The sequence below is a fragment of the Syngnathus floridae genome, chromosome 8 (assembly GCF_059516105.1).
Source record: "Syngnathus floridae isolate MCC-2025c chromosome 8, RoL_Sflo_1.0, whole genome shotgun sequence".
NCBI lineage: Eukaryota > Metazoa > Chordata > Actinopteri > Syngnathiformes > Syngnathidae > Syngnathus > Syngnathus floridae.
The window spans coordinates 6,115,107-6,135,395 of NC_142420.1; the positions used below are offsets into that span (position 1 = coordinate 6,115,107).

Consider the following 20,289-nt stretch of genomic DNA (forward strand, 5'->3'; position numbering starts at 1 on the left):
TTTTAAGAAACCAATTTATGCCTTTATTGGAATGTAACAAGGTATTAAATACACGTTTCCCATTCTTTGAATAATTTGGCATTTAATTAACAAAAAAAGCTTTGATCAAACAATACTGGTCCGAGAGTCATTTGAAATCAATTGCATCGTTCTAACCTTGAACTAGTTTTCTTTCCCTGCACCACATAGGTGGAAAACTGCCACTGTCTGAAGTGAAAGCAGATGGGTTCAATGCAATTCAATGAGAAAATACTGTCTATAAAGTTGCACCATCAGATAAAACAGTCAATTGTTCTTTCTTAACCCTTTGTATGATCCTAGACTTACAATTTCAAAAGGCATGTAATATAATAAACAAGCTCTGATACAGCATTTGAAAATAGAAAGGAGAGATGCTGATTCGGAACTCACCATAAGTACTTTTGTCTTGAAGTTGCAACAAATGGTATTTATTAGTCAAGGTCAATACCAAACCTGGATATTCACTTCACAATCCTCACCATTCACTGCATGTTGCTTTGAAAAAAAAATAAATGCAAAACCGGGAAATGGTTTCATTTTGAAAAGAAACAAAAGGCAGAAAGGAAAAAAAAAACAGTCAGGTGTCGCTTTTGCGCTTTGCTGTCTCAAGAGCACCACCTCTCCAATGTGTCCTTGACACAAATCAAAGTCACCCCCCACCCTTCCCTATCACCTGCCTCACCGCTGTTGGATTGAGTTAAGACATGACTCCAAACACAGGATTGTGGCGACAGATGCTCGGCCCAATCTCTTCATAGTCCTTTTTGGTGTGGCAAACCTGGTAGAACTCGGGCTGTGGAACAACAAACAAAAGCAAATTACAAACAGAAGGCAATTAAACAGAAGCATTATTAATACACAGAAAAATGCCCAATCTTTTTAGTAGTTACAAAGTCATGATCACATTCATCTACCAGTGGCCACAAGTGTGTATCGCTTTGCTACTTACAGTTGATGCTAACATTGAGCCTCCAAACCAGACAGCATATCTCTGCATATGATGAGTGATAACTTGGACATCAATTGGTTTAGGCTGCGGAGAGACACAATTTAATATAATTCATACTCTACAATGCCTTCTGCACAAATCATTGTATTTACACGATTAGGCATTGTCAGATTGGTATATTATCCCGCATCTTATCCATCAATACATCAGTAGCCGGCAACTCTGTTGTGATGAAGTACATTTTTCTCACCTTAAGTTTGCCCCCACTCAATTCTTCGCTCATTTTCAGTCTGGCATCAACAGACCTCTTTAAATCTCTCTGCAGACGGCGACCAAAATCCCTGAACATTGTGGACCCTCCAGACAGAACAATGTTCTGAGCAAGGAAAAAGTTAGAGGAAACTATTAATTACACATCAAAAATCAGCTCAGGGCAGTATGTAGCATCGAAGCAAAATTGATTGAAAAGTATAGAAACTGTGAACGTTTGCTTTGTCACAAATCAATGTGACTGATATGTAATTGTGTGGTATGTCGCAGCTCACCTTATAAAGTGGACGCCTGACATCAATAGGGCAGTTCTGGATGACTTCATCAACAACCTCAGAGATTGGTTGGGTGAAGTCTGGGTTGGCAAACTGGGTGGGTCGTAAACAAAGAAGACGTGATATTAGGTTAAGGAAGCGCCTTGAGGCTTGGCTTACTCTATGTTGTTGAGTGCCAATCTATTATACTATACTATTATTTTTATTAGTCATTTACATTTTTAGCGCTGTTTTGTGTGGGGCTGTGTGTCGTCGTTTTTTTTTCCCTCCCTTGACACTTATTAATTTGCTATTCACAGTTTGTTACGCTCTACTGTAACGAGTGCAATTCCAGCGAGACTTATTTTCTGATTTCATTACAAACTCAATTTACACACAAGAAGCAGCTTACTAAAACAATACAATTAACACTAAGAAATTGACAAACAAAGTGTCTAAAGATGATTGCACACCTTAGGATAAAAGTGTTCAACAGAATATGTTGACGACGATAGTTAACTTGCACATTTAGCGAAACCATTGCAAGCCATATGTGGCGATCATAATCAATTTTGAACGTCTGCTGTGATTGTCATCCAAATAAACCTGTTTGTGGTGTTGTGTGTGTGTTTTTTTTTTAACTTACCTCTGGGTGAAAGAAGATCTCAGGTCCCAGAAAGCGCTCATATCCCACATCGATAGTGAACTCTTTCTTGTTGATGGTGTTGATGCCGGTGTATTGCTTAATCCACTTGGAACCATCTGTGTCATACTTGTTAAACTCTTTGACAAGATCTGGGCACACGTAGCTGAAACGCTCCTAAAAGGTAAGTCAACATTTGTATGAGTCTTACCATCAAGCTGGAAGACAAGATGGCGAATAATATTCTGAATAAGTTGCTCAAAAATTTGAGATATTGAATGATAATCAAGGGTACCACAAAATTTTATTATAGTATATTATTCGTATGTTATTCTAGTTTCGTCAAATCTTTCCTTTTATCCCCTCACTTCTATCTGGATGTGACGGGTCAATACCAAGGTGACCTCTAGATCTGCTTCAGGGTTCCTAGCCATTGTCGTAGATTCCTTTTTAATTTTGAATAGTCCACATACTTGAAATTTCAGCTTCTCAACCGTAAATATACAATTTCTGTAGTGGACAGTGTTGAACATTGATGTTGGCATTGATTTGCTTATCGCCTCAAATGTGCTTAAAGAATAAAAGGTGAAAATGTTCATGGACATAGAAATCACAGAAGATGGAACTCAAAATGAGGACAAACCTTGACTGCCTTGGCCGTCTCCAGTGACTGCTCTGGTGGTATGCCCACCTCCCTCTCTCTTAGAAGCTGCTGGGTGAAGTAAGTAATGTCTCTTCCTGCGATGGGAATGTGCTTTATACAGCTGCCAATAACATAACCTTCAGCCTGAAAAACAATTTCCCATTAATTAGCCATCACACCACTTGTGTTGTACAAGAAGATATTTTGCTAGCTGAAAGACTGTAATAAGATCATAAAATCTCCTCATTGTACAGATTAGATTTAAAAAAAAAAAAAAAAATCATATGTGTGAATGTTTTTTCAACGTGTACACTTACCACAGGAATGACATGGGTTACACCGTCACCACTGTCAATAACGGTGCCTGTCAATGTCCTCTCTCCAACTTGCCTGGACGTCCAAGAGGCTGCAAGAGCAAGGACGGCCTGTAGAACAGTCATGCGTTGATATTATTGTTAAAGCACAATGTGGAATTAAATGGTCAGTAGATGCACAGCATCTTTCTTAAACAACTGGAAAACGAAATCAATGATTCTGACCTGCACAGCAATGTACAGCCCTGGAACATTGAAGGATTCAAACATGATCTCTGCTGTGTATTCTCGGTTTTCTGGTGTATTCAAAGGAGGTTCTGTCTGTCATTTTATGTAAAAACACAAAGATTTAGAATATAATTACAACTGGTCACAGATTGCCGTGATCTGCAGAGACATGGAACCATTTTTATAAATAAAGATGGTCCAAATCTTCTGATTTCAGGCTCTCAAAACAAAATAAGATATTCACATTTGATTTTATCTGGGAAAACAATGACTACCAAACCTTCTTGTGTGCTATTGCTTAACTGTTGTGTAGTTGTTTTTTTAAATCACTAAATAATACCAAATAAACAAAAAATTGGTTAATAAACAACAATGGAGGGAAAAAGTTTTGTAACACACTTCAACGCAAATAAAATTGTAGACAATTGTTTGATTTGACTTGGACGTATTTAAAAGCGCTGAAGACAAAATTGATATTGGCAATATATTGTAATGGACATTTAAGACATACATACATAGTTTTAAATTTGCCTACTACGTAGGTAGTATGCTACTTTTTTTACCAATACAGAGCAGAGAAATATTCTCACCAAGAGGAAGTAGTGATCTTCAGGTTCAGCCCTCAAGTACTTGAAGATGATTTGCTCCATGAAGCGCTCCATTAGGTCCCAGTCTTCAACAATCCCATGACGGATTGGCCACTATTGACATACAATAATAAGAAGATAAAAATGAAAACAAGAATCACTATAATCTCGAACGGCGTCTCCTAAAAAACACACGAAACCCCAAAATATATCATATAATAAAATATGCGTGAACCAAGGATGGCTTCCACATACGACTGTTTCTGTCGGAACAGAATAACTCTGAGATCTTCAGAGTGACAACAAAACAGTCAGGGTCAGGTACCTTAGTGGAGTATGTGGGCTTGTCTACAGCTTCATCTCCAATATAGAAATCCAAGTCATCCACCCCCTTCATCATTCTCCGCTGAGCTTGGTCTCCAACCTTAGCTGACTCTTTGATGGCAATACCTGAAAAGAAAATTCAAATTCACATGGTAGGCAAGGTATCCGAATGTCTCTTAATTAAGATGTGAAATTGTTACATTGTCTATTTAAAGCCATTTTATTTTATACAAATACCGGTACTTTCAAAAGTATATAAAATTGTCAACAATTCAAACTTTTGTGGGTTGTTGAAGCACTGAAAGACTTCCTCTTCTAAAAGGCATATTGCAGGCACTGAGCTCGTGTGAGCTGAAGCTATCATGGAAAACTCACATGATGGAACGATGAACTGTGGCTCGGTGTTCCCTGCATACCCCAGTTTGGTGTAACTGGAAAAAAAAAAAAAGAAAAGTCAAACCCCAAAATGACAAAAGTCAATGTGTATCTTAAGTAAGGATAACTTTTTCAAACAATGTACAGTGATTTTTTTTAAAGCAATCTACTAGTTGGACTCCCACAGGAAGTCTACTGAAAAAACTATTCATGACTCAGCTGATGCCTGCATATGAATTTGATCCTGTAAAAACAACTCAATTTTACCATTCTATCAGTAACAATGGTAAAAAAAAAAATCTCACAAATCTTGGCTGCCACCTTCCTCTAATATCCATTCACTAACTTGAACAAAAAACCTGACGATGTAATTGAAGTCACAATTCCTACAAAAACAAAAAAAAACAGACTCAGAATCAATAATATGTGGCAGCAGACATACTTTAGGCCTTCATACCATTGAACAGTCCCAACTTGCCCACCTCAACCTGCCTCAACAGGCTCAAACTCCACCACAAGACTTATTGGGGGATATTCATGCACCAGATGAAAGTTGTTGGAAACAGTGTTTTAAAAATCCCAGAGAGACAATAGTTGACAGCCTCTGGTAGAAAGCAGTTTGCAGGAGGAAGTGGGTGTTTTTTTTAAGGTATGCAATGTGAGGACGTACAGGCTTGAAGTATAAGAAAACAATCCAAATCTAAGATTGCAAATTATAGTTCCTTGCACAAACACGCTGTTTTAATAAATGACAGAACTTCCAGGTAAGATGATGACACATTTCTTATACATCATGAAATGTGCAACGATGTGAGAAAGGTGCAAAATGTTAAATAAAAGCAAACATGAATTAAGGTTTTCTGAAGAAAACGCCCCAAATATTTCAGAAATCACCAAAAGGCCCACGATGCAAGGAATAACCATATATGGACTAAAAAGGCTGAATGAGGAAGTGTGCGCAGGAAATACCGCTATACTGCGCTTGCGCATATGTAGCTAAGGCACGGGCACTCGGGAGAAAACATTTTAAATCAAACGCTTCGCATCCAACAAAACACAACTAAATGAATTAAACTTAAGCGGGATAGGATTTCCCTATCATGTCTTGACCTGACGACGTTATAAATCTACTGAAATCTACTTGACAGGAAGAAACACCCGTAAATTGCCAAATACTAACAAGCAATGTTGCACACATGATTGACCCACTGAGCAGGCTATTTGGGTTTTGATAACGTTTAAAAGACGATCCGACACCAAGTTGGCAAACTAGAATTATTAATTAGACGCGCAGACATACACGCCCCGTTTTTGCTCCTGCTGTTTACAGCGTCTCTCGCTTCACACCCGGGCCCTGTGCATCTTACCCAGTACCGCAGTCCACAACACACGCCGGTAGCCTTCCAGCCATCTTTCCCCGAGTTTCTGATGTGTAGAACGGGTAAGATGACGTCTAGCAGGCCGTGTCAGCAGAAGAATCCAACCGGCGAGTTCTCCACAAGAGGAACCCCCAAGCCCGCACACAGTGGCGTTTCCACGTTCCACTTCCGTACTACTCGGCTTCTGGTTGATAGGGCAGGGGGAGTCGGGGGAGAGGCAAGATGGCGGGGGCTCGACGAGTGAAGCAAAATGCAAGTAAAGCAAATCCGTCCGTCCATCACCCTAAAGAGAAAGCATCACGTTGGGGCTTCTTTCAAACAGTCTTTTAATGTTCTTTTTTTTTTTAAATTTGTCAGCATTTCCTCCGTGTTGTAGTACACTTACGTGTGTCCCGCGTGGCATAAATTTAGGGTGTTTTATTATTTAATGTTATTGTTTGGGATTTTGTTGTTATGTAACCACTAAAGAGTATTTTTGAATAATTAATTCGCACATTGTGCACAACAATAAATAACTTCCAATACATGATTGTTTATGTTTATCGTCCTCGCTCCACACCAGCAGGTGGCAGCATTTGTCTCCCATCATGAAGGCAAACGAAAGGAAGCGGATCGTTATCCATCCGATGGGAAGCAGGCGCCACAGTTTCTTAAATAACGAAAAGCTATGGCACATTTTCGTGGTCAGATTCGGGGGCCACACTGGGGCGCCAAAAGGGATAACGTTCTAATAGATTTCTGGAAAAGGCACGAATGTTTGTTTAATTCCTCGCTGGAGTCTTTCTACGACAGGGACATGAAGACAAAGCTGTGGTCCGAGTGCGCCTTGTTGCTAGGGAAGTCTGGTATGAGTGACAATTTGATGTTAGTTTTTGTCCTGATTAACATGTAGACTTAATATCTACCATGTCTGATTATTCCTTATTCACAACAGTATGCGATGTTGTGAGAAGATCACGATCTCTGCGGACTCAGTATGGAAGGGTGTTATGGCACCCAGAGAGGGTCAATACTTTTCAGCAAAGGATGCTGAGAGAGAAACTAGATTTTCTGAGACCTTACATTGTGCGAAGACGAGGTGATTCCTATCCGGTAAGTGTAAACCGATCTGCAAAAGACATTTCTGCAAATGTTAGTTGATTGTGATTTTCCATGCGACTTTGTTGCAGGAGGACAAGTCCGATGAGCATGAGGATGATGAGGCAGAGGTTGAGACTGAGGGGAGTAATGATCATGAGACAGGTACAAGCACATTTGGGAGCCCATTGGATGATGATGAGGCTGGGCAAGATCCAAATGAGGAATTTCCATCTGAGGCATCCACCTCAAACCCTTCTTCTTACTGTGCAAATACACAACCTCATCTAGCAGAGACTATGTCCTTGAGTTTTGAACCTCATGATGACAAAAGCTCACCTGATGTTCCTGAACAGTTACCAGCAAATCTATCAAATCACGACGTATTAAACCAGTTTGTCAACGTCATGCTGGCAGATATGCGTCAGATTAAAGACAACATGGTGCTTATCCGACTTCGCCGAGATATCACTGACCTGGTGTTCAAAGCAGTGGAGGAGGACATGCAAAGACGCAATCCAGTGCTCTCTCTGCAGCCAGGAGAAAATACACAACTACCAAGCTCCTCAAGGCCTCCAACTTGCTTGCAGAGGGTGTTCAAGAGAAAGAACAGGGGACCTGTAAAGCACATAAGGAGGTTTTGCAGGAACCAAACAGGTCAGGTGCTTGAGGGGATTAATGGAAACATCCCTCAGGCTATGATTCAGGCTTCAGAGATCAAATTAGAAATAGATCCGCACATGGTTAAGACAGAGGATGAGACACTTACTGTTCTGTGACATTTCCTTCAGTGTGCGTGAATCACTGGTAGTCAACAAATCATGTTAAAGATTGTGCGTATTACTGATCAGAAGCTGACTTGATTGGTGATGACTTAATATTGCCAGTAAATGGCCAAACGAGGTAATCATTTTAGACTAGGCATAGGCCGGTTACCGGATTAATGGTTTACCATACTTCTAAATAGTCAAGATTTTAATAACTGCTAATATTGGCTGTCACTGGTAATATGCTGCTCTTTTCTTTTTTGACGGAATGTCAGAGTTGAGTACACGAGGCACATCGTTTGCTCTTATTAATATGTCTACACACAGTTAAAACACAAATGATATTTATTTATTTATTGAAACTTAACGTGATATTTGTTTTTTTTATGAATATTCAATATTTTGTTTAAAAATAAAATATATTGTGTTCAAAGGGCAGGCTCAGTTTTTATTTTCCCAAATATTTTACAAGGTTTTTAGTTTTGTAAATTTAGTACAGTGAAACAGCAATATATTTGCTCATGATTACTAGACTGTCCGAATATATTAATATATTAACTAAGCATAAATTGATGTTCCTTATGATTGCCATAGCTAGAATCCATCATTATTCCAGAACATTTTACACCTGTATTTCTTAACCAGGCATTTATGATTTAAAAGGAATTTTTATGTTTTAGTGTGTTATTCATTCAAATCATTAGAATCATTTTACAACATTTTTGATTCTTCAGGATGCCAAAATAAACGAAATTATAATTATATAGACATTTCTCTGACGTAACAATAAAATTGATAAATGTCACCTGTCTTTGTGTGCATTAATTGCTAGTTAAAATTTAATTTGTTAAGTTGCATGATCATTTTAAACACATTTTTAGTATTTTTTATAGGGCATTTTGCTTAACACCTTGTGGGGGTCCTTGACATTTCCATTCAGGCAACTTTCAGGTTGCTCCTAAAATAGGGTCCTGACTCCCATCCAGTCCGCTTACACGTGTGATTCAGTCGTCAACATGTCCGATTTACAGATGAAAATTCTCCGTAAGAAAATACAGAAAAGAAATGAAAAAAACAGAGAGCGCAAGCTACTCAAGAAGTGCGCCGTGGAGGAGGAGTCTGGTAAGTAGCGATCGTCAAAGTGTAATGTTTCTTTTCTCGACGACGACTGTTAGCTTCCTTAACGTCGTTAGCTTCTCGCGGCATGATTTCTAATTATGTTTCAGCAAATAAACATCTGAAAAAGTCTATGGTAAATGATCTTGTAATTGCCCTTAATGCATTTTGTTGCATCATTGTTTGCGTCCTGTAAACAAGTAGGCTAAATCAACAATAAGTCCATCAAAACTGTTTGATGTTCTCATTACGATTCGACATTTATCACAGTGAAGTCAGAGGGAGTGGATGAGAAATCCACTCAAGAAGCGTGCAAGACCAAACCCAAACTCATCCAAGAACAGCAGAAGCAGGACGATGAGCCAGTTGACATTGAAACTAGTGCACAGAGAAGCGCTGGAAAGCAGAAGAAAAAGAAACGAAAACCGCCTCTCACGCCTGAATCACCAGGTAACACAACTCTGAAGCTGTAATGAACCACTGCGTAAACAATGCGTCATTACTGTCATTTCTCAAATTGATATTTTTTTCTTAGCTGAGAAAAAGCCCAAAACTGTACACCAAGTTAATGGTGAGAATGATGGCTGTGAGATGAAGGAAGAGGAAGAACCTGAATCACCAGGTAACAATTCTGAAGCTGTAGGGAACCACAGTGTAAACAATGCGTCATTAATGTCATTTCTCAAATTGATATATTTTCTTTAGCTGAGAAAAAGCCCAAAACTGTGCACGAAGTTAATGGTGAAAAAGATGGCTGTGAGATGGAGGAAGAGGAGGAACCTGTCAAACCACATGAGCAGGATGAGGAGGATGGTGAGAAAGAAGATGTTCCTGAATTACCATTTGGCTTGACAGGTAATTATCATTTGCCATTCATCCGCTTGTTAACGTTTATCATGCTTGTGAATACTATTGCCTATGTGTTGCCCTTTCAATGTTTCCATCATGATACGGGTGTCAACCAAGGCATACATAAACACTTGTGGTTGTCTTGGATATGAGAGGAGTCACCCATGCTTCCTCTGATAAGACTAACCCCAAGTACACATTTTATTGTTAAATGTCACACTGCAACTAATTAGTGGTTTAAACATCAATTCCTCTGTCTTTTTTTTTTTAATTACTCAATCAGATTATTAAAATATAATTGCAATTCTAATCTGTTGGCCTTTCTGTCCAGGAGCGTTTGAGGACACGTCTTTTGCTTCTCTCGCTGAACTGGTGAGTGAAAACACGCTGAAAGGAGTGAAGGAGATGGGCTTCGAAAACATGACTGACATCCAGCACAAAAGCATTCGTCCTCTGCTGGATGGAAGGTGGGCATCCGATTCTTGGTCATAAATTGCAGCTATTATTAACGTTGTTGATTATGTTTGTTTTGTTGGACAGAGATGTGCTGGCTGCTGCCAAGACAGGGAGTGGTAAAACTCTCGCCTTCCTAATCCCATCCATAGAGCTCATCTACAAACTTAAATTCATGCCCAGAAATGGTAATGATTGTTCGCCTCATCCATTGTTTAAGAAGGAATATTGAAAAGATGTTGATTTTTCTCCGGGTTTTACGCTCTCTTTTGGTCATAGTGCCATAAATTGTTTTTGTCTGCCCTCAGGGACCGGTGTAGTGATTCTTTCTCCGACGCGCGAGTTGGCAATGCAGACGTACGGTGTGCTCAAAGAACTGATGACCCACCACGTGCATACCTATGGCCTGATTATGGGAGGCAGCAATCGATCAGCAGAGGCCCAGAAACTCTCCAACGGTATCAACATCTTGGTGGCAACACCAGGCCGGCTTCTGGATCACCTCCAGGTGAGCTGAGCTCCATCTGTACAATAATATCTTTCATTTTAAAAGTGTTGTACGACTAAAGCCATTTGTTTGCGCTGATATGATAGAAAATGCTCCTAAAAGTTGCCATCCTTCTATTCATTCTTGTCCATTTTTGAGGGGGGCAATCATGTTTTGTCACTTTATAATTGTCAATTTGTGTGAAACTGATGCGACCCTTTCTGCGCATTTGTATCCTTAGAACACACCCAGCTTCATGTACAAGAACTTGCAGTGTTTGATTATTGATGAAGCTGATCGCATCTTGGAGGTGGGCTTCGAGGAAGAACTGAAGCAGATCATAAAGCTTCTGCCTAGTATGTGTTGGATTTTTTTTTCCTGGTTTCTAGTGTCTATTCTTTTGTAGTTCCTTTTGCTAATCAATGTTTCTAATGCCTATAACAACGTAAGTTTTTTGGGTCAAAATCAGCGTAAATGAGAGTTGGTGTGTCTTCTCTGTAGAGAAAAGACAGACCATGCTGTTTTCAGCAACACAGACGCGCAAGGTGGAGGACCTGGCTCGTATTTCTCTGAAGAAAGAGCCGCTCTATGTTGGAGTGGATGACAACAAGGACACTGCCACTGTCGATGGTTTGGAGCAGGTATGTTGATGGCACGGCGTCTGAAGTGGTCAGGCTCTCTCTTCACGATTGTCCCCTTTTATCCCAGGGCTATGTCGTATGTCCATCGGAGAAGCGCTTCTTGTTGCTCTTCACCTTCCTGAAGAAGAACCGCAAGAAGAAACTCATGGTCTTCTTCTCTTCCTGCATGTCTGTCAAATTCCACTATGAGCTCCTCAACTATATCGACCTCCCCGTCATGGCCATTCATGTAAGTCGTGACATAAATTGTCAGTCCCACTCGTGTTATCTGTCGTAGCAGACCTGTGAAGAAACCGGGTTCTTCATCATTTTAGGGCAAGCAAAAGCAGACCAAACGCACCACCACCTTCTTCCAATTCTGCAATGCAGACTCTGGCATTTTGCTCTGCACTGACGTAGCGGCTCGAGGCCTGGATATCCCGGAGGTGGATTGGATCGTCCAATATGACCCGCCAGATGACCCCAAGGTCTCGTGATGACTATGACACTGTGCCCATTTTGAATAAGCCTTGCTAAACAAAGACAAACATTCAGCAACCTGAATTTAGACCACTGCAATGTTACCATCTCAAGTCAGCAAACCCATTGTCAGTGATTAGTTTTCCCTTTCTAGCCTCATGAAGCTTCTACAAACTTAACCTCCCGCCCACAGGAATACATCCACAGAGTGGGCAGAACAGCTCGAGGCATCAACGGCAGAGGCCACGCACTACTAATTCTGCGACCAGAGGAGCTTGGATTCCTGCGCTTCCTCAAGCAGGCCAAGGTAAATATTTCAAGTTGCCTCCATGCTCGTGGATTGTTTCGTGCGCCGACAAGAGTAACAGCGTTCCGTGCTCTCCAGGTCCCCTTGAGTGAGTTTGAATTTTCCTGGAGTAAAATCTCAGATATCCAGTCCCAGGTAAGCAATCTAGTGCTTTACTTCAGCAGCTGAGGTGAAATGTTCTTGACGTCAGTGAAAATTGTCTTAGTTGGAGAAACTGATTGAGAAGAACTACTACCTCCACAAGTCAGCCCAAGAGGCCTACAAGTCGTACGTGAGGGCTTACGACTCGCACTCGCTCAAGCAGATCTACAGCGTCAACACGCTCAACCTCCCCATGGTGGCGATGTCGTTTGGATTCAAAGTCCCGCCTTACGTTGATCTCAGTATCCTTTTCTGTCAAATAATCAGAACAATCTTTTACAAATTTAGAATTCTCCCCTCTTGAAATAATTTTACACCACACCACTTCTTGAGGAAAAAGTAGAGCATTGTAAAATGATTCATCCAGCTTTTTTTTCTTTTGCCTTAACCAACTTTTTCTCAGACGTCCATGGCAGCAAAGGTGCAAAGCTGCAAAAGCGAGGCGGCGGTGGTGGCTTTGGTTACCAGAAATCCAAGAATGTGCACAAGGCCAAAATCTTCAAGCATGTCAACAAAGGACGGAATGACGCAAGGCAGTTCTCTCGTTAATTGGGTTATCAGAATGCCCGGACTGGTCCCTTGACAGTATCAGAAAAAATAGCTCTCAAGGTTCTTTCTCTTTCCTAATTTGTAGGAATTCTATTTTGTGGCTATTTCCTGGATGTTTTATAGATATATATATACACACCATGTTTGCTTGACTAATTATATTTGTCCACAAAACTTTAGTGCATACATGTTGGATTTAAATACAAACTCTCACGTGACCTTGCATAATGAATGACTTCGTTTTACTTATTTGAGAACATGTGGAAGCCCTGAGTTAAAAATAAAAAAAAAAAGTTTAAAAAAACATTTAATACAGTAATCTGGAATTCATTCTATCTGATGAAAAAAAACGTTCTTGTCAATCAATTGCACAGGGAAACTGAAAAGTTGCAGATATGCTCCATACAAATGCCATTGTACTATTTTCTATTTGTTACACTCAACATTCCTGATTCAATTTTAAATAAACGTTCACCTTGGAATATCTACCATAACCCATCAATCCTCCAAATGTGCCCCACCCTCCAACCCTGTCATAACCGTGCCTAGAAAATACTTTATGTATTATTTGAAGTGTTCTCTTATTCCAAATAAAAGAGAAACCTTCTCATTGCTCCACAGCTTCCACTCTTCATTCCAGCTGGCAATTGTCCGCTGATGAGTCATGTGACAGCTCTGAGGTGGCTGCATCTAGCACCTTTATTCCCATCGAACGTCTCTGCTGGTTATCTGGGGGTTAGGAACAAAAAGATGAATGAGTGATCAAAGTATTTGAAAATGATATGGAATCTGACAGATGCATTCAGCAGTGTTCTTCTACTATCCAACACATCAGTCAGGATTTCTGCAGGTTCATTCAATTTTTAGTATGCTTCTTAATCAGAGATTGGGTGCATCACATCCATTTAGATTTTTTATACTTAAGTGTTTAAAGACTTCAGGTACCTGCAGACACTCAAAATATTTGCCCAAAGAATAAAAGCAGCAACGAATGCCGGACCTTTAGAGGTCCACTCTGACAGAGGGAGGCGAAGGAGAGAGCCCCCAAGGGATGCTGTTCACCTCCTTGGCTAAACCTGGCAGTAAGAGAGCCAAGGTGAAGCCTCAAGAATCAAAAAGAGTCACACTTAAGATGGCTCCACATTCAGGACAAAAGATGCCATACCGTTGTCACCGCAGCCTGCTGGCTCTGTCGTCTCCCAGTTCATGGATCGTTGGACAGCCTTCTTCCAGCGAGCAAAGCGGAACTCACTCTCTGAGAAGATTACACGTAAGGTGAGCCACGTGCTGCAAAGATGCTCACAGGTTTTGCTTTCTTACCGTCAGGATTGATCTGAGGCTCGTATTTCTCAGAAGTGATGTGAGGAAGATCACTTGGGCTCAGGCTCCACACTTTGACACCCTCTGCAGCTCCTGCTGCCATGGCAGCTCCTAGAGCTGTTGTCTCTGACATGGAAGGTTTCACTGGACCACCATGACAAAAATGAATACACGATCAGCTGAATTTTTTTTTTTTTAATTAAGTTGATTTTTTGTGAATATTTTAAATGGAGAACGATTTTAAATATGAGGAAAAACATACCTACAGATACGCCAAGGATGTCAGCCTGGAGCTGCATCAGCAATCTGTTAGCAGTCATGCCTCCATCCACTTGCAGCTGCACCAGAGGAACACCACTGTCCATATTCATTGCATCGAGGATCTGGCCAAATCAAAGTAATCCACAATTTTAGATTTTGTTTTACTCCACCAGCGGGATGCTGGAAAAGGCCCTAAATCTGACGAGAAAGTTTAATAGAGCTTCTGACTACCTCTCTGGTTTGAAAGCAAACAGCCTCAAGAGCAGCAAAAGCCAAATGGCTCTTGTTGGTGAACTGTGTGAGGCCACAGATGATGCTACAGGAGAGAGAAAGAGCGAATCAGCACAATTACACCAAAGTCCCAGACCAATTTTTAAGTTTGGGAAAGAAGGGAAAAATCTTTTTGTATTTTCTGATCATTCAGGACTGCATATCTCACCCTCGTGCACTGGGCTCCCAATATGGGGCATAGAGCCCGGAGAAAGCAGGCACAAAATAACAGCCGTAAGATGTCCCTGCTGAGGCAGCTAACTTCTCTGAAATGAGAGTGACGATATTTTTTTTTTTTTTTAAAAAGACGGCTGTCATTCAATGTAGTTTTTAATGTGGCTTTTCAAGCAACATACCAATCTCTGCGGAGGATTGTATTATGCCCATATTGTCCTTGAGCCATCGAACGACTGCTCCAGCAATGGCCACTGAGCCCTGTCAGGGTGAAATGAGTAATGGCTCTATGTAATAAATACGTGCAGAATATTCAAACTACTCACAAACCTCGAGCGCATAGCAAGGAGGCTGATCTGTTCCCAGTTTGTAGGCAACTGTGGTCAGCAGGCCGTGCTCTGACATCACAGGCTAGCAAAATTGCAACACAGAAAAAGAATGATGACAAAACATCTTCAATAAGCTACGTTCTGTTTTAACATACCTTGTTCCCTGTGTTTTGGAGCATGAAGCAACCCGTCCCATACCTCAATGTGACGATAAAAAGATATCCAATGAATTAGTGATACTTGTGAGATACAAAAAAAGGTGAAGTGTGAGTGATGTACAGTACGTGTTTTTGGTCTGGCCGTCCTCCAAGCACATCTGACCCACCAGGGCCGCCGACTGGTCACCAAGACACTAATAATAACAATGTCGCCATTAACGTTTTTGCTCAACATTTTGTCACAGACATACAATATGGTATTGATATGGAAATTTAATACCAACAAAATAAATCAAAATTTAATAAAATGATGTATTTAATATATTAAACATTTATGTGTAATAAAATTACTTTTAATCCAAATTAAAAAAAATATGATTTGCAAATTAATATCATATTTAAATATAATATTTAAATGGAAGAATAATGTTTTTTTCTCCTCTTTTACGACATAAGAAAAGTTTTACCCCGGAGATTGGAACTCCTTCAAGGCTGGTTGTTTTCTGGTGAGAAGACATGAGTAGGTAAGTACGTGTCTCACATTTGCATTTCAAATATTGTCAAACTTGGGTTTCAGGTTAATATACACTACACACACTTATTTTGGGCTAAATGATGTATATTTTTTGAAAATTATAAAATAGTTAACTCCAAAATAAGCGAACAAACAATGCCTTAGAGTTCACTTACGATGTAAATTAAATAACAACTTACCATCCAGCCGTATATTTCAGAGGAGCTTTTGACTTTGGGGAGAAGTTCCATTGGAATATCAAAGTAACTAAAAGCAGCAAAACAGGAAATGTGTGGTTTTTTTTATAAATTACCACAGGCTCTTCAGAAAAGTTTGCACATATATTATAAATATTATGTCAGTGCGTTATGTGCGCGCGTCATTACCTGCAGAGCTCATGATCCCAGTCCATAGTGTGAATGTTGAAGAGCATGGTGCGACTGGCATTAGAAACATCTGTGCAGTGGATTCCTCCATTCCTGCCACCTGTCAGGCACTGAGAAGCCAAAAAAAACTTGTACCACCGAGCATCGATTTCCTTATCCCTGATCGATCATGTACAAAAAGACACTATTACTACGCGGGGGTCGTACCCAGATGATCCAGGAGTCCACCGTGCCAAAGATGGCGCGGCCGCTTTGCACAGCCCGTTGCACCGTTTCGACGTTATCCAGCAGCCAACGTAGCTTCACTGCACTAAAGTAGGTGCTGATGGGAAGGCCGGTCTTATGCTGTGTTGAAGATATTTCGAAAATGGAGAAATCAAAAAAGCAACGTTTGAGAGTAGTAAACAAATTCTAGCCTAGAGTTACTCAACTTTAAGGAAATGTTGAGTGAAAACAACGACGGCTACACTCACCCTGAGGTGATTCTTATTTTTGCCTGGTGATTTATCGATGAGCCGCTCCACTGTGGACTGTGTGCGAAGGTCTAGCCAAACTAAAGAGTCAGAATGTCAAAAAAATTATTTTACTTAGTTATTTTGTTCGTTTTCATTAATCCAGATGGACTATACAATTCAGTGTAATCTATTTCTAACAGCAACAGCAGAGGTTCTTGGAGCATCCATGTTGGTGAAGTGCTTGATGAAGTCATGTTTTTGAGGACCAATGTAGTAGTCAGCAATATAACACATAACAGACTATGAATATAATACTTTGCAAACTCACCAATGGCATTATAGAGAGGTTCTCCAGTGTGCTTGTCCCAAACTAGGGTTGTCTCTCTCTGATTGGTCACACCCACCGCTGATGAAACAACATGATCATTGTCAATAACAAAACTCAGGTCTCAAAAATTGAGGTTTGCAGGGGTGACAAACTCGTTTTTGTCACAGGCCGCATCGTAGTCATAGTTTCCCTCGGAGAGCCATTATGATTGTCAACGTTTCCAAAATACACTATAGGCTACAAAAAGTGATGAAGGACTCATTTTGAAATCAGAGACTAGTAAAAACTGTTCAAATATTCTAAAAAGATCAATTGCAATTTTTAAAGACAATTTGTAATTTTAGTAATGACACAAAGTCGATGCCAAATCTGTCTTTGCGGGCCACAAAAAATGATATGGTGGGCCGCATCTGGCCCCCGGGCCTTGAGTTTGACACAGTATGCAGTAGTGGAGGCACTTTGACCCACCTTTTATGTTGCCAATATCAATGTTGCGCTGGCTAAGTTTCTCACATGTTTTCTCAATACATTGATAGACTGACTCTATTATTTCCCTGGGGTCTTCCTCCACCCACCTGGTAAAAATAATACAAAACATCTCAATATGTTGACATGAAATAAGATTTCTAACAAATCCCTTAACATGAAGAAACCAAGAGGATAGAAGATGAATTTATCCTTGGCACAAACAATGGAGTTTATGTAAATTATACTTTTGATGTCCAGTAGACCCGTGGATATGCAAATCATAGTTAAGTAATATTATGAATATTTAAAACGCACCCCTCCTTTGGAAAACTTTGGTTGATTTCTACTTGGTGGTGAAGGATTAATTGAGCTGTCTTGGCATTAAAGACCTGTGAAAAAGCAGATTAGAAAAAAAAACCATCAAAAATATTTTCACGAACAAAATGAAAAGTAACAAAATAATTAGTTATTCAAATATTTGTGTGTTTTATATCTTTCTAAACGCAGCAACGGTGTCTGTGATTTGCTTATTTTCATTTAAGTCTTGCAATGAGTCTAAATACAACCAGGTATGTTAAACTTTAGTCCAAAAACAACCAGGTAAGTTAAAGTTTAACTTCTTGTGTCATCAGATGAACTTTAACATAGAATTCAGGTAGGTGAAGGAATTGGTCACTTATGCAAAGTAATGTCAATATCATTTGATCACAGAAGTCATATTTTGTCAGATAAATCGTATAAATTGGAGGTATGGAGTACAGGATAGTATTAATTGTTAGAAAAATGCAATATTTTTCAAATGTATATGACTCAGCTTTGCAGTAGGGTGTTTGTTTACAACATTATCATCATAAAATGGTCATTTCCGTTTAAGTCATGTGGTGACCATAGTCATCTGCAACTTTGCTTAAGTGTGACAAAACATTTTGTGATGTTGAATAGACAAAATCCAAGAATAGACCCTTGGGGAACCTTGTATATGATCTTTAATCAGAATTTCTTCTCAGGCCATTGACTCAATGGTAGCTGTACTGTTTTGGTTGTCTTGGAAACCGTTTCTCCTCTCAATCAAGAAGGCTCCATCAGTTCATACACCAAGGCTAGTTAAGACAGCCCTAACCTGAGTATTGTTCGGGAAATCCTAGTAGTAGTTTAAGAGACTAAATTATTGAATTATTTTGGAAGGCCCATGTAGAGCGATGGTTTCACAAGTTTGGTAAGTTTGGGAGAGTGATAGACAAACACAACAAGATTGTATATATTTTTTTCATATCGGAGAAATTGGGTTTGAGGCAAGCTTAAACAATGTCTGCCATCTAGTGGTGAACACTGTTATTACAACATTGTCAAAAATTAGTTGAGGGCCACTCCAAGTGAAGGTATAGGCCGCATGCAGCTTGTAGGCCACTAATTGCCTACTTATGTTCCAAACCATGCAAAAAGTAGGACAGGGGGGGACCACAAAGGTTATAAAAAGACCTCCAACACCACAGATGAAAAGTTAATTTTTGACAGGTGATAGCATCACACTTCAACATACAACTGATAGGAATTGCAAGGATTTCATCACTTATAATCTGACAAAAGCAATGAAAATCATTTAAACAAACACGGTGAAGCCGATACAATACTTGCACTGCAAGCTAGTCATTGAGGCAACGAGTGATTTAAATTTGCATGCTGATGAAAATTCTCAGTCAAGAATTGAAGCAGCATAAATTGACCTATTTATCATATTGTATGATATTTTATGTCACATTATTTTTATTACATTTTATACACACACTACACTGTATAATTGTATATATTGAGAGAACGAGTATCTACTCTAGACTTTAATCCAGAGCCGGTCCAAGGTAAAAGCAAAGGGGTCCTGCAGTCAGTAGGATTATTCTTATTTTGCTTTTTTCATTAAAGCTTCGACACATTTTACCCAGTTTTAGGACCTCATTATTCAAGTTTATATTTGTTTATTTAAAGACACAGCAAGGTACCTTTATCAAAATAATAAGTTTAATACAAAAGGTAACACAATGTGCTTCACATAATTAAAAGTACATTTAAACAAACCTTTCAAATGCAAAGAGCTGTGGACAAAATAAAAGATCTTAAATTTTTAAAACAAAGTGTAAAAAAAAGATTAAAGCCCTTTCCACTTCAGTATTTTCTTGATCATGTAACTTTTTAGCGTCATCATTACTATTTCCTTGATATTTCTATTTATTTGGAAAAAAAATCTGATTTCATTTGTTGAACTTTACTGTTGCTATATGCAAACAGTATGCTATAATACATTATAATTGCTATTTTTAAAACTATGCCGAGATAATGGTGCGTTATGTAACGTTGTCACAAACCAAAACATGAACATGCTGCCACGCTGCCACGTCACTTACCAGAAACCTCGTCGAGCTCGTGCCCTGGTCAATAGCACCCACGAGTGGATCCATAGCTGTGTTTTCTCTCCTTTGTGAGTGAAAAATGATAACCCTGCTGCTCCCAAGTCCCGTGTTTGCATTTGAAGCACAGCAGCTCAATTATGCATCATGAGTAGACTTGCGAGTAGGCGGGATTTTCGAGCCTGCTCGAAAGAAGCCGGACCGGTTCAAGCGACGCTCCCATAGGTTCCTCACTAAAAGGCGTTGGTCGCATTTTGTCCAATCGGCAAAAAGAGGCACCCACGTGTTGTTGAAAGCATATGGCCCTGATACTCATCATATTTCATTTTTAAAAAAATTCAAGTGTCATGAAATTATTATTAGCCCATGCAGACATCCAACTGTCCAGTGGTGG

General features: G+C 39.7%; 4 protein-coding genes across 6 annotated transcripts; 2 read left to right on the forward strand and 2 right to left on the reverse strand.

The window, feature by feature from the left end:
- On the reverse strand, positions 1 to 6,222 carry LOC148394191 (actin-related protein 3). The gene is made up of 12 exons (XM_088382226.1): positions 5,976 to 6,222; positions 4,609 to 4,664; positions 4,235 to 4,359; positions 3,913 to 4,023; positions 3,320 to 3,415; positions 3,098 to 3,205; positions 2,781 to 2,924; positions 2,141 to 2,314; positions 1,516 to 1,608; positions 1,221 to 1,346; positions 971 to 1,054; positions 1 to 814 (listed from the first exon to the last, which is right to left on the reverse strand). Exons 1-12 carry the CDS (start codon positions 6,017 to 6,019, stop codon positions 719 to 721), a joined length of 1,257 nt encoding a protein of 418 aa, XP_088238352.1. The 5' UTR covers positions 6,020 to 6,222; the 3' UTR covers positions 1 to 718.
- Positions 6,191 to 8,496, forward strand: LOC148394192 (uncharacterized). The gene is made up of 3 exons (XM_088382227.1): positions 6,191 to 6,832; positions 6,922 to 7,079; positions 7,157 to 8,496. Exons 1-3 carry the CDS (start codon positions 6,655 to 6,657, stop codon positions 7,841 to 7,843), a joined length of 1,023 nt encoding a protein of 340 aa, XP_088238353.1. The 5' UTR covers positions 6,191 to 6,654; the 3' UTR covers positions 7,844 to 8,496.
- Positions 8,497 to 8,777: 281 nt separating this feature from the next.
- ddx18 (DEAD (Asp-Glu-Ala-Asp) box polypeptide 18) lies at positions 8,778 to 13,453 on the forward strand. The gene is made up of 15 exons (XM_088382223.1): positions 8,778 to 8,953; positions 9,218 to 9,397; positions 9,483 to 9,569; positions 9,653 to 9,802; positions 10,128 to 10,263; positions 10,337 to 10,437; positions 10,558 to 10,757; positions 10,978 to 11,092; positions 11,238 to 11,377; positions 11,445 to 11,606; positions 11,692 to 11,844; positions 12,030 to 12,143; positions 12,222 to 12,278; positions 12,349 to 12,526; positions 12,688 to 13,453. Exons 1-15 carry the CDS (start codon positions 8,848 to 8,850, stop codon positions 12,831 to 12,833), a joined length of 2,025 nt encoding a protein of 674 aa, XP_088238349.1. The 5' UTR covers positions 8,778 to 8,847; the 3' UTR covers positions 12,834 to 13,453.
- Positions 12,977 to 20,095, reverse strand: LOC148394194 (glycerol kinase-like). 3 transcript variants are annotated; one of them, XR_015859721.1, is made up of 20 exons: positions 19,893 to 20,095; positions 17,812 to 17,885; positions 17,497 to 17,603; positions 17,029 to 17,106; positions 16,719 to 16,798; positions 16,453 to 16,590; positions 16,246 to 16,355; positions 16,060 to 16,126; positions 15,813 to 15,848; positions 15,472 to 15,539; positions 15,343 to 15,385; positions 15,189 to 15,269; positions 15,041 to 15,119; positions 14,854 to 14,950; positions 14,646 to 14,730; positions 14,416 to 14,536; positions 14,154 to 14,297; positions 13,999 to 14,088; positions 13,779 to 13,909; positions 12,977 to 13,562 (listed from the first exon to the last, which is right to left on the reverse strand). XR_015859721.1 is itself a non-coding variant. In XM_088382225.1 (20 exons), exons 1-19 carry the CDS (start codon positions 19,944 to 19,946, stop codon positions 13,836 to 13,838), a joined length of 1,626 nt encoding a protein of 541 aa, XP_088238351.1. In that variant the 5' UTR covers positions 19,947 to 20,094; the 3' UTR covers positions 12,977 to 13,562; positions 13,834 to 13,835. The 3 variants fall into 3 exon arrangements, 2 of the variants coding, with proteins under 2 accessions (XP_088238351.1, XP_088238350.1); XM_088382225.1 differs by having other exon boundaries at positions 13,834 to 13,909; positions 19,893 to 20,094; XM_088382224.1 differs by lacking the exon at positions 13,779 to 13,909.
- Positions 20,096 to 20,289: the final 194 nt, after the last annotated feature.

Coding starts and splice junctions, on each gene's coding strand:
- LOC148394191 (XM_088382226.1), bottom strand. CDS start 6,019: ATGGCTGGAAGGCTACCGGCGTGTGTTGTGGACTGCGGTACTGG. Junction 3,416..3,912: donor AAGATCACTACTTCCTCTTG/GTGAGAATATTT, acceptor ATAAAATGACAG/ACAGAACCTCCTTTGAATAC. Junction 1,347..1,515: donor TCAGGCGTCCACTTTATAAG/GTGAGCTGCGAC, acceptor TTCCTTGCTCAG/AACATTGTTCTGTCTGGAGG.
- LOC148394192 (XM_088382227.1), top strand. CDS start 6,655: ATGGCACATTTTCGTGGTCAGATTCGGGGGCCACACTGGGGCGCCAAA. Junction 6,833..6,921: donor CTTGTTGCTAGGGAAGTCTG/GTATGAGTGACA, acceptor TATTCACAACAG/TATGCGATGTTGTGAGAAGA. Junction 7,080..7,156: donor GACGAGGTGATTCCTATCCG/GTAAGTGTAAAC, acceptor ACTTTGTTGCAG/GAGGACAAGTCCGATGAGCA.
- ddx18 (XM_088382223.1), top strand. CDS start 8,848: ATGTCCGATTTACAGATGAAAATTCTCCGTAAGAAAATACAGAAAAGA. Junction 8,954..9,217: donor CGCCGTGGAGGAGGAGTCTG/GTAAGTAGCGAT, acceptor CATTTATCACAG/TGAAGTCAGAGGGAGTGGAT. Junction 10,438..10,557: donor TAAATTCATGCCCAGAAATG/GTAATGATTGTT, acceptor GTCTGCCCTCAG/GGACCGGTGTAGTGATTCTT.
- LOC148394194 (XM_088382224.1), bottom strand. CDS start 19,946: ATGGATCCACTCGTGGGTGCTATTGACCAGGGCACGAGCTCGACGAGG. Junction 17,886..19,892: donor CGAGCTCGACGAGGTTTCTG/GTAAGTGACGTG, acceptor GCTTTTTCACAG/GTCTTTAATGCCAAGACAGC. Junction 13,563..13,998: donor AGCAGGCTGCGGTGACAACG/GTATGGCATCTT, acceptor CCTAACCCCCAG/ATAACCAGCAGAGACGTTCG.